This window comes from Clarias gariepinus, chromosome 9 (genome assembly GCF_024256425.1).
Source record: "Clarias gariepinus isolate MV-2021 ecotype Netherlands chromosome 9, CGAR_prim_01v2, whole genome shotgun sequence".
Lineage (NCBI taxonomy): Eukaryota > Metazoa > Chordata > Actinopteri > Siluriformes > Clariidae > Clarias > Clarias gariepinus.
In genome coordinates this window covers 16,822,872-16,835,393 of record NC_071108.1, presented here as the reverse complement: position 1 = coordinate 16,835,393, position 12,522 = coordinate 16,822,872, and the positions used below count along the sequence as shown (strand labels likewise).

At 36.4% G+C, this 12,522-nt stretch overlaps 1 protein-coding gene across 3 annotated transcripts in view; it reads right to left on the bottom strand.

Moving 5' to 3' along the window:
* Positions 1-49: 49 nt before the first annotated feature.
* The window catches only part of csde1 (cold shock domain containing E1, RNA-binding), a 28,662-nt gene continuing 16,189 nt past the window's right edge, over positions 50-12,522 (bottom strand). For all 3 annotated transcript variants that reach the window (XM_053503676.1, XM_053503677.1, XM_053503678.1), the window contains 16 exons: positions 12,073-12,159; positions 11,511-11,608; positions 11,337-11,418; positions 11,020-11,148; positions 10,786-10,911; positions 10,478-10,693; positions 10,191-10,331; positions 8,878-9,048; positions 5,776-5,883; positions 5,396-5,571; positions 5,163-5,275; positions 4,907-5,026; positions 4,019-4,197; positions 3,731-3,894; positions 3,314-3,446; positions 50-1,499 (listed from right to left, as the gene is read on the bottom strand). In XM_053503676.1, the coding sequence (XP_053359651.1) occupies positions 1,452-1,499; positions 3,314-3,446; positions 3,731-3,894; positions 4,019-4,197; positions 4,907-5,026; positions 5,163-5,275; positions 5,396-5,571; positions 5,776-5,883; positions 8,878-9,048; positions 10,191-10,331; positions 10,478-10,693; positions 10,786-10,911; positions 11,020-11,148; positions 11,337-11,418; positions 11,511-11,608; positions 12,073-12,159 (2,091 nt within the window). In that variant the 3' untranslated portion in view covers positions 50-1,451. The remainder of the gene's footprint in view (positions 1,500-3,313; positions 3,447-3,730; positions 3,895-4,018; positions 4,198-4,906; positions 5,027-5,162; positions 5,276-5,395; positions 5,572-5,775; positions 5,884-8,877; positions 9,049-10,190; positions 10,332-10,477; positions 10,694-10,785; positions 10,912-11,019; positions 11,149-11,336; positions 11,419-11,510; positions 11,609-12,072; positions 12,160-12,522) is intronic.

Genomic DNA, 12,522 nt, shown 5'->3' with positions numbered 1-12,522 from the left:
AAAAAAAAAATGAAGTAGCCAGACAAAACAGACCTTCAAGTTCAGACAATTGTTTTCATAAAACATTTATTTCAATTGTTTCATTCAAGACCAATAACAAAAGTATAGAGGAGAACCGGTGGCTCAGCAGAAACCCACTGTTCTCCAGAAAGAAAAAAAAAAAAAAGCCTTAACAGTAATATTTTGATTTTCAGTAAGGAGCACAGCAAATAGTCTCTACATTAAATCCTGATCTTACAGATTTTAAATGGAACCTTTTGTATTGTTTCCCCTTTTTATGTCACAGGTTATGCAGATTTTTTATATATTTTTTTTATACCTCCCACTAACTAAGCACACATTACATATAGTATACTTTATCCACAGGTCTTGGGGGAGACAGATCAGTATTAAATCTACTTGGAAATAACGCCACTAAGATTGTTCATATATTTTGGCAATTGGCTGGGAATAGAGTATACCTCTATTGTGTGGTTAAGTTTTTGTTTTATTTAGAGTCTGTAGGCACCTTAATCTTACTTTTATTTTACTTGTTAGAAGCATATTAAAGTGAAAAAAATTATTAAATAAAAAAAAAAAGCAAAAAAATTGTGGGCAATGGGAAACAAAGAAAATGATACAAAAGGTCTGCAAAATATGAGAAGCTATTAGAAATTCTGCACCTGAAAGCAGAACATGGGAGGGTGTGAATTCAGGCAAAGCTATTAAAAACATACAGCAACTGATCAAAATAAACTCACTTATAAAAAAAAAAAAAAAAAAAGATAATTTCAGACAAATTGTATACATGAGCAATCTTATGCACAGTGACAATTCAGACCAGAGTGGTTGTAAAAGATGCGCTGAACAACAAAGTAGGAGAAAAGGAACATAAACGCAGCTTGTCAGAGTAAAACCATTGATTTGGAAGATGGTTAACATTGGTGAGTAAGTTTCAAGTGATGAATGAAAAAACTAAATATCCTAAAAATGGAATAAAGTTATTTATGAAAGAAAAAAAATAGAATGGGGATGAGGATGAGGTGCAGAATTCCATAGGAGTTTAATTTTGAGCTGAGATGGAAACGCACATTAGCCATCATTAGGTGGTAGAACCACCACACTATTTTACTCCAACACTGCCAACGCACTTCTCTTACATTTTCTTAAAAAATACTTGAGAGAACTCACACAGACCGCACACACACACAACCAAGGAATCGTCATTAATGATAAATGCGCAAAACCCGCACTAACATTTCAAGGTCAGAGGAGATGATCAATTCTTTTGGAAGGGATTCTGAGACAGAGTAATGGTTTGTGTATGTATGCATGTATGTATTTATGTATATGTGACTATGTGTCTTATTAATGTTTAACAGTGCAAATCCCTTCCCTGTCCTTTAGTATTGATTGCTTCTTTTTTTCTGAGGTGTTGTCAATGTGGAGAGGGAGGAGCAGCAACAAGATGATCAGTCAATCACCCCGGCTTGGCGAGGTTTTCTCTCCACATTAAAGCCCTGGAACAATAAAAGCACACTAAATGTTAGTTCTCTGAAAAACATATTTGGACAAACAACAACCTTAGGGAATGGCAACAGTGCATTAATAATGAAGATGACACGACTTGAAATGTTTTAATGCAAGATATAAAAGTAAAAGGTTATGATCGAAGTGCACTCAAAAAAAAGAACCTATCAATATTGTTCATATTGTTAATGAATGCCCTAGACACATTTAATATTTATATTAAATATTTAATTTAAAAAGCCTGGAATCTGTAGTACAGTGCAAGTTTCAAGTTCAAGTTTTTTCCTGTAAATTAATTTGGAAGAAATAATAAAAAAAAAATAATAAAAAAAAGTGAAACTCATTCTAGATTCATTACATGAAAAGTGACCTATTGTAAATATTTGTGTATTTTTAGTTTAGATGATTACAGCTCATGAAACAAAACCAGTTAGAATATTTCATTTTAAGGAAATTCATACAGTATAATTATAACCTGTCTATTCAGTACTTGAACGGGGAAGGTGCTGACTTGACTGTTGTCCTGGACGATTAACACTGTCCATATAAAGGGTAAGCCTCAGAAAATCATCACTTAAAGGGCTGGCTGTTCACAGAGTGCTGTATCTAAGCATACTCATGAAAAGTTTACTGGAAGAAAAAAATGTAGTAGGAAAACAAGCACCATGTATGCTCCATTTGTGTGGTGCAGTGTTCTTACCTACCACATCATCTGGGTCACAATGGTCTATAGGCTGGTGAGAGGTATTGATATCACCCAAAACGATCACATGACTAGACAGAATAAAGATTAAAATGCAGCCTTAGGAAAATTGCCAAGCAAGGACGATTCAAAACTTCAAAGTCCATGAAAAGCCATCAGGTACAGAAGTCTTCAGGAAATGGGCTACAACTGTTGCAATTCCTGGTATTAAGCCACTTCTGAACCAGAGATGATGTCAAAAGCACCTTAGCTGGGCAGAGGAGAAAAAGCACTGGACTGTTGCTCAGTGGTCCAAAGTTCTTTTCAAATTAAAATTAATGTTGCATTTTATTTGGAAATTAAGGTTCCGAAGTCTAGAGGAAGAGTGGTGAGTCCAAGTTGCTTGAAGTCCAGTAAGAACTTTCCACAGTCAGTGATGGTTTCAGCTGCCATGTCATCTGCTAGTGTGGTCCACTGTTTGTTTAAAATCAAGTTCAACGGCAATGCATCTACCAGAAGCTTTTAAAGGACGTTATGCTTTCATGCTGACAAGCTTTAAAGAGATGCCGATTTCCTTTTCCAGCAGGACTTAGCACCCGCCCACACAATTAAACCTCCTAGTAACTGGTTTGCCGACCATGATAGTACTGTGTTTAACTGGCCAGCCAACTCACCTGACCGAAATCTTATTACCATTCGCTTAACCCCAAATCTATGAGGTATTGTCAAAAGAATGATAAACATCCAGGCCAATACAGATGAGCTGCAGGCTGCCAACAAAGAAAAGTGGTCTTTTCACTTACACCTCATCAAGACAAATGACTGATCTCCATGCATTGATGCAGTAATTTGTGGTAAAGTAGCCTAGATCAAGTACTGAGTGAATAAATGAACATACTTTTTAAAAGTTGGACATTTGTTTTGTAAACCCCTTTCGACTGATCTTATGAAATATTTTGGGATGATTCAAGAGCTGTAAAGCCATAATCATTAAAATTATTTATATAAATAAAATGCTTGAAATATTTCACCTTACAGGTAATGAGCATAATGTTTTAATTTATATATATATAGATGGAACTTTTAACATCTACTTAAAAGAACAAAAACAATAATAATTACCTTTGAATTATCAGGGCCCCGGGGCTGTCGAATGATCACCAGACGCGGGGCGCTGGCATCGTCCAAGGTGATGCTCTTCAACCGGTTAACAAGGCGGTCAGGCCGAGGTGTTGCCACTGCTTTAGGACCCTCACTACAACACAAGTCCAAATATTTATTATTTTCTTCTAAAGCTAAAGAGCACAAGTGCGATAAAGATATGCGTTTTAATTTTATGCTACAATTGTTTTACTGTGAAATTGCTATTTAATAAAAGTTTAACTTTTAGCATACCCTACTGCTTGCACTTTGTGCACCGAGTTAAAGAGCAATAGAAAATTACAGCATTCACACAGAATTAAGGTGAGTTTAGACCTATTAAAGAAAATTCACAATTCATTTATCGACATCCATTAATAATAATGATTACTGTCTGACCTGACTCTGCGAACATTGCAGGCACTGCACTTCCCCGTGCGCTGGTTCAAGATAACTGAAAACTCCACTTCGTCCCCAGCTTGGAGCTCCAAGCCATCCTGCACCTCCTTCATGTGGAAGAACAGTTTCTTACTCTCACCCACCTCATATGTGATGAAACCAAACTAGAGGGGTGAAGAAATCACATCACAGTTTTTAATCATATCATCCACGTCATGGCTTACAAATAAAGGTTGAATAAACACAGTTAATTACCATTAAAAACCTACAGGATATACACTTTGTTACCTGATCTTTAACACATTCCACCAGAGCCCTGCGCTGTGGAACAACGTTGCATGCCATCCTCTGCCCTGTCTGAGAAACGGTACACAGCTGAAACTTCACCATCTCCCCTTTCTGCAGGCAATCTCGTTTACTGGTCATGCTCACAATTCCGAACGGGTAATTCTGGCCTTTACTGGAGCCTAGCGGAATCCAAACAAAGTACAAACCCAATCAAGACAAAAATGTGACTATTCGAACCTGTTGATCTAATCAATTACCTATTTATATGAAAGCAATACATTATGAATTTCATCTTTCCATTGGACAATGGATTACATGCTTTAAATGCTATAAATAATATTAACATGCCAATAAAGATGCTTTAAACTAAAACACTGATATGTTTATATGCCTGCATTCAATTACAATGACTTTTAGCGATTGGATTTTTGTGTACAGACTATAAACTAAGACATGTACTTGTTTTACATCACACTAGACATGGAAATAGTAATTTGGTTAAATCAAATTAATTCTTGAACGAATTTTCTTTTTAAAAACCATGCAAATGGTAAGAGTTCAGACAATCAAACTGATTCATTCTTACTACATAAACTTTACTTGCTTTTCTTCTCCCAAAAAAAAAAGTTATGAAAGTGTGAAACCACAAAGCCTGAAAGCTTGTCAGCTCAAGATAATATGAAATTAAATTAAGACAATTACAACCATGATGATGTAATTGCATTACTGCTCACAGAACTGTCAGAACCTTATTATTTCCATATATAACCTTAAGTCTTCAATATGTGAGCGGATAGGAATGTTTATGAGAATCCGTCTATAGTAGGATCTTGATCTAAAGTTTGAGGATTTATAATATACAGTTAAAATAAATTCCTGGTTCTTTACCTTCTTCTGTGACTTCAATAAGTCCTTGGTATTCAGTCTGAGAAGGATCCACACTACGCAGGGGCCGGACCACCCTTCCCGAAAACGTAGTACTGCCAATATCTTCACCCAATCCATTTACTGCAAAAATATACATAATGTTTGACTGTACTTAGGTTTCCAGTTTTAATTCCTCAAAGTTTTATGTTTCATTATAAAAGGTGTTGTGTAACAGAATTTAATGACCACATGACGGAGATTAATAAAAATTCTGTACCATATGGGACTCTGGTGACCTTTTCAGCACTGATTTTGTTCCCTTTGCCCTTAGACAGAGTGTATTCAACCGTATCTCCCAGGTCCAGATTGTCCATGTTACCGCACATTTCACTACGTGCCAAACAAACAGCATGTAAAAAATCTGAAATTAACAAGCTTCTGAAAACTGCAATATTAAATTCAAACCTAGTCCTTAAGTAGGTGCAGGAAATAACCTCTGTGCTGCAGTACCTGAAGTGAAAGAAAATCTCCTGGTCATGATTGGCAGTTTCAATAAAGCCAAAGTTGTCCTTAAGTGTCGCTATGTAGCCCAGGAGTCTCTTGGAGTTAGTGGTGCGGTTTAAGACCTTGATGGAAACAGCACTTTGCTGGCCTGTACGCTTCATTTCACTGATCACAAACTCCACCTATACAGCATAAAATAGATGTTTTTTGTGACAGTGACAGTACCACATAATTAAGAAACAGGAATATACACATATGCACAACAACATTGATCATAGATTTAAAAAAAAAGAGGGGAAGAAAAACAAAATCCTACATAGAATTTCATGACACGAGCATAGTTAAACGTTGAAAATTTGTAACGATCAGGGATTGTCTCCACATACCTTGTCTCCAAGCTGAGGGAGCACTCCACCCTCCAGGTCTTTGATATGATAAGGTACAGTTAATTTCACTCCACAGTCTTCATACATAATAACACCTTCCTCTGCTTCCTACACACACACACACACACAAACACTGTTAGACCAGACATGACAAGTTGGCTACTCCAGCAAAGGATTAACTTTAGTCATAAATAATTCTAAACAGAAAACAGCATGCTGTAAGAAATTTAACCCAGAACAAATGCTCTATTCTATTTTTAGATGAATTTTTCAAACACAAATGATGCACAACAGCAAACATCAACCAATCTGTGTAATGTCTGCAGCACTGCAAGTGACCAAGTTAGCTAGCATATATTAGCACATTTTATAGGGGTGTAGTGTTGCAGCATATTGCTTAATTGTACTGTATGACCATAGCTAACTAGAGGGACCCGCCCACGTGCAGATCCTGACGCATGGGTGCTACCAATACTTGTGAATAGAGTGTGTGGGCAACTCGCGGCAGGTCTGATGTACCCAGCACACAGGCATTTAGTAAGTTGCTTTACTGCTACCCCTTTATGGACATTTTTGCTTAATCCTGCTACATCACGGTATGCCGGTACAGCTGATCACACGACCTACTGTTATTCAGTGAGGACCGTACCTGTGACATGTCTGCGACTACCGGGGCAAACACACATCCAACGCACCCCACCCCACGTTTTCGTTATAGAGGACACTGCCTACCAAGCTTACATTTGGTGAGGAATGCCTGTCACATGTGCACATTGTGACAGACATCCTTGATGCAACTACCTACGCAAGCACACAAAGCTTTAAACACGATTTTGGTTTTATGTCTATAAAAACATGCGTACATTTATGAGCCTGGAATGAAAAATAGGCAATAACTCAAAAATCCAGTAAAAGCTCACGCCTCGCCTAGTATTCGTGTTGTGTTCACGGGACGGGTTTGTTCATTCTTTCTTGATTTATGTTAATTGCCATCCAATAAGTTGCATTACCGCCACCTTCTGGTCTTGAGCTTCCTCATCTTTCAGTTTAAATTTTTTTTCGTCTTCTTTCTCCATTTTCCGATGAACTTTTTTACAATGTACTCAAACGTTTCCAAATTTCCATTGCTCCTCCCCTGACAGATAAAGCTCGTCTTCCCCATGGTTACCACACCCCTATAGTAAACGTTTTAAACAACATTTTTTTAATGTTTGTGATGTCATCTGCAATGATATCATAGACATTATTATTACTATAAATTTATATCAATGTGCAAAGAATTTTTTTTTTTTTAAGTAAACGACACCACATAATTTAATTTAATACACCCCTAATGTGCTAGTGCTAACTAGGTTTTAATCTTTACAAATATACAATGCATAATGGCAATACAAAAATATTACCAGGTACAAAAATGAGCAAAATACACTGCCCGGTAAAAAAAACTAAAAAAAAAAAAAAAAAAACTAAAAAAAAAAAAAAACCACCACACCACAACCTAGATTTAAATAAGCTAATAGTTAAGAGCCTTTCATGGGATAATTACCACAGTAATTAATATGATTTAGATGTGAACAAGGTATTTAATCCTAGCTGATGCAGTGAGTAGCTTCTCATTTCTTCAACAACCACGTCAAAAGACATCCTCTAGTCGTGGCAATGTTAGTTTTCTCTTCTTGGTGCAGGGCAAAAATGACCCTTTCGAAACAGTCTAAGATGTAATGGGAGATCATTTAAACGTTTAGTAAAATCAAATCATGTTTAAAAAAAAAAAAAAAACCCACAGTTGAACTCAGCATTTCCAAACTCACAATGCGAGAAGAACTTAAACAATTGGGACGAAACAGCTGCACATCCTTAAGCATACCAGTTATCAGTGAAGCTAATCAGAAGAACAAAAAAATGAAAAATGATTCATCAGGCCCAAATTGTGAAAGTAGTTCAGGCAGCATGAGACTGTGCAATCCATGTTTGAAAATGACATCCGAGTCCAAACCTGAACCCCGCCGAGAATTACGATGTGCTGGAGAAGGCTTTATGCAGAAGCCCAACTCTTCCATCATCAATACAAATCTTGGAAAGAAAAAAATAATGCGACACTGGATGGAGAAGAAAAAAAAAATAAAATACAAATGGTGTGGCATTGCATAAACTTATCAAAAAAAAAAAAAAAAGGGCAAGTAATCATGCCACGTTTTGAAACTTGCATAATCAAAGCAAAAGGTGTCCAATTAAATATTAGTGACTTTTTTTGGCTGGGCAGTGCATAATTGATTACAAATGTAATATGGTCAGGCATAAATGGTCATTAGTAATGTGCAGATGGCAGTATTTGTATGAAAAATGAGAAGTTGAACATGTCATGGAGTCGGTGGATGTCAGCCGTCAATCCAGTGTCATTAGTTAGATGACAATTCAGAAACATGCTAATGTTCAATGTTATATAAGCAACAAACCCAAGTCGACCAACCTTCTCAACTTTTGCCTTGGATAATAAAAAGAATTATTAGATTTTTCAGAAGCCATTACGTGGGCAAGAAAAAGAGAAAAAAAAAAAAAAAAACTATTTACACTGTACATGAAATAGCCAGTTGACCACAACGGGCAAATTCTGCTAATTTTGTCACCACCAAACAATCCATGAACATTACTGAAAAAGTAAATACTAAAACATGATGTAAATGTTCAATGATCAAACACATGAATGCATGTTTTTGGAAAAATAAACTATTCTAATCTGAGATGCGGATAAATGTCTGCATGTTATCTAAAGCTGGTCGCATGCAGAAAAACAGAAGCCTACCTTATCTTTTTTCTAATGAAGAGCAGGATTGAAAAGGAGAATGGAAAATGAAACAAAATTAAAAAAAATAAATAAAAATTAGAAAGAGGATTAAAATTCACACGAAATAAAAGGCTCAAAAGCCTAACTGCCCAAAAAGAAAATTTGCATGAAAGTATATAAAAAAAAATCATGAATTAAAAAACATGGACCTTAAGCGAAAGCAGAAGAAAGGTTAAGAAAAAAAAAAATTCTATTTGTGTAGATTAAAACAAACACATGGTCCAATAGTTTGCTAAATATTTTAAGTCTTCACCCACCTTTTCTTTACCCTTGTTTGGGCTGGCATTATTTTTGCCATTGGATGCAGCTGTGGCCTCCTTCTCCACAACACCTAGGAAGTGCTGTTCAGACTGCGTGTGGAAAGATACTGTACCCTTGGGCAGCTTCTTGATCCGTACTGCATGGTTCCTCTGGGCTGACAGCATGTCCTGATAAGAGACACCATGTTAGAACATGATGCTGGTTGGTCTGAGTTTTAAAAAACTATTTTGTAAAATACACTTTATATATTTATATCAATGCAGGGCTAAAATAATTTACACCTTTAACACGGGTGTACACTAGAAATTGCAAAATGTTACAGAATGCTTAATGAAAGAACATTTTATCAAATTGAACCAAAAATAAATGAGTGCAATACACAAGACTCTTGACTTAGTTGATCATCAGTCTGCACAGGACATTTAAAAAGACAAGAAACTGCATTTTTTATTAAAAAAATAGTGTTATGCAATTGTTGCAGGTATATTTATTCTTTTTGCCCCAAAAATTTGCTAGTTTTACCAATTCATGACCGCCAATTTAGGGTCTGCATAAAATATTTAATGATTATTTTTTTTTTTTAGACAAGAATCTTTCTACTTAAAATCATTTGAGAATATACTTTACACCATCCTCTCACCCTTCGCAACCTAGTTAAACTAAACAACTTGACATTAATGACACTATAAGACAAACAGCTGTTCGCCACTCAGCCAAAAAAAAAAAAAATTACCCACCATCCATTACCATACAGTCTGTCTATAAGGGGAAATAACTTGGGATGTTGGGGTGCTGCTCAAATCCACATGCACGACCACATAAGTGAATACACCACCCTGTGCTACATGTCAAAAGATGTACAGTTGTATTTACCACACAATAATTGCTCTACTCCCCAGTTAAACAGTAGGCCATTTGCTCATATATAAATCAAAACCCAACAGTTTAGATGTTATTTTTTCAAATACAAAAGAGCACCAGTGTAAAAATTCGACTCAAGAAAGACACACGTTAAATCTTTCATTAATCTCTGGCCTGTTTGGTAATTTAATAGTTTTGTTTTACACTGTCGGACTGTGACCAAACGTCCCCCTCTGGATTAATCGTGCACAGCTCTATAGGAAACCTATTTTCTACTAGAATGATTCGTTGAAGTGTTGAAAATGCACCAGAAACCTGCTACTGAACAACTATTCAAGATGCAAAACTATAAGAAGATCCCGATTAAGGACTAAAAATATCCTTAAGGACTTTCCCTTCCTTATATAAAAAAAATATAAGTAAGAGGTAATGAATTTGTGTGTCTTACAGGGACAACAGTAAACTCCACTTCATCCGAAATGTGCAGTGGGCTCTCCTCCAAAACCTCACTAAAGTGGAAGAACATTCGGGCATCACGGTCCACACACTTAATGAAGCCAAACCCATCACGCATTGCAGCAATCACACCCTAAAGAGAATCAGAGATTGTCTATTGTAGTTTAATATTCTATTAAACTCAGTCGCCCCCCATAAACAATTCTCCCTCATAGGGCGACCATTTTGAATTAGACAGAACCTTTTTAATTGTCTTAAACTTTCTTAAACGTCTCTTACCATTTCACGAGACTCCTCAGTAAAATGAAAGGTGTCTGGCATTATGTCAATATTTGTAGCTCGTTCAAGCTTGTCTCGACGGTCAGTGGAAATGTTAAACTGGACATGATCTCCTTCCAAAAGTGTTACTTTGGACTTTGTGTCTTTCTCCCCAAAAAGAAGTTCCTTTTGGCTAAAATTGATCCTTGCACAAATTCGTCCGGGTAAAGGGTCGTTCTGTAACAAAAAGTGGACGTCAAAATATTTGCTGCCACTCCAAACATAAAACTGAAAAATATTTATTAAAAATAAAGAGATAGCATATATACCTGATTCTTGCTGGGAACTTTAGGGATGACCTTGGAGACAGTGCCCTCAAACTGTTCAATACTGATATCTTCAAATATAACCGTGCCAGGGGGAAGCAGACGAACATCTGTAGCAACCTCTTTCCCCTAAAATGAGATGAGAAGGGAGAGCACAGCGCATACTCAGAGCAAATCTCTGCAGACGATCATCTTAAAGACTGAAAACTACAGAGTGACATTTCTGCCAAAACATACATTTCGGTCCTTAACAGAAAACTCCACATCGTCTCCAGCCTGCAGTGCCTCCAGGTCACCCTTGAACTCACTGTAGTGAAAGAAAATCTCTTTCACCACATCTGCTCGCTCAATAAATCCAAATGCATCCTATAGAGAAGAAAAACATCTTTAATGAGAAACACCAAATGAACAGACTTTACACATGCTAATTTAAAAGACATTTTTGTGGTTTTGTTTTTTTCAACTGCATTTTGTGACTATGGACAAAAACCTCTTAAAGAACAGACTTGTTTGTATTTGACACAAATGAGCACAGATGGGGCTTTTACATTTACCTTAGTGGCACACACTACACCCTGGTACCTCATTGGCTTCTTTTTGACCAACACAATGTTATGGGCGCTGACTGCTCCAGTACTGAAAGATAAAAAACAATACTCTTTATTCCCCAGATTACAGTCAGCTCACCTAAACCGCAAACACACTGGTACTGATTGGGGAGGACTTACTGCTTGTTAGTCTCCATGTAGAAACTGACTTTATCTCCTGTTTCCAGTTGTTGGTTGCCCTCCACATCATCAGGGGTGTAAGTAAGATAAAAAACTTCCTGTGAGATTTGCAAAATATTTAATATCTAAAATATTAATATTTTAAAATATTTTATATATTACAAAAATCTCCACCATTTGCCCAGTCATTGTATACACAAGGGCAAAGAAGTCAGTGACTGTCAATTTTAGCATCTGCTGCAATGTAAAATTTAAAATACATTTTCCCTATAGATCCAGCCAACCAGATCACCCTGTATAACAATTTATTTTCCTAAAATGTCTAAACATGTCCAAGCTAGCACTGGCAGCGCGAGTAACTACTAACAATTTATGCTATGTTATAGCTGGCTGCCCATTTAAAAATTAAAGTAGTAAAACAGCAAACCAAGCTAGTCAAGCAGACTTTTTACCGATAATGTGTCAAGATTTTCTTGTTTAACGAGGCATCCAACTTGACAAAATCAATCATGATGCCACTTATCTTAGAATTTATCTTCTAAAATTAATTTGCCCAGCATACCCCGTTTCTTTCATAGCACACACTGCCGGTGGGGACCTGGCCTGGAGCAGACCTTCCATCCAGGTGGTTTGGGATGGCAGAGACAACCTGAAAATTACCACAAGCATTTAGAGAAGGAATTTGTCAAATATATATAATAAAAATAAAAAAAAAACACATTATTTAGTTTAAATAATAGTGTATACAAATACATTTGACCATTTTTTTTAATCAACTCAAAACACAGACAACATATAGAAACTGGCAGACTCTCAGGCCCATTCTGAACCCACAAACACAATGTTTATCATTCACGGTGTCACCAAAATTAATTTCCCTCACTAAGCGGAATATTCAATTGCTATTGTGCTATAATGCAATTGCTCTAAACATTACCCCACAAGTAAGTTTAAAATGAGCCAGAAAGAGAGCACGAGATAGAGAGAGAAAGACACTGATGAGACATGGACA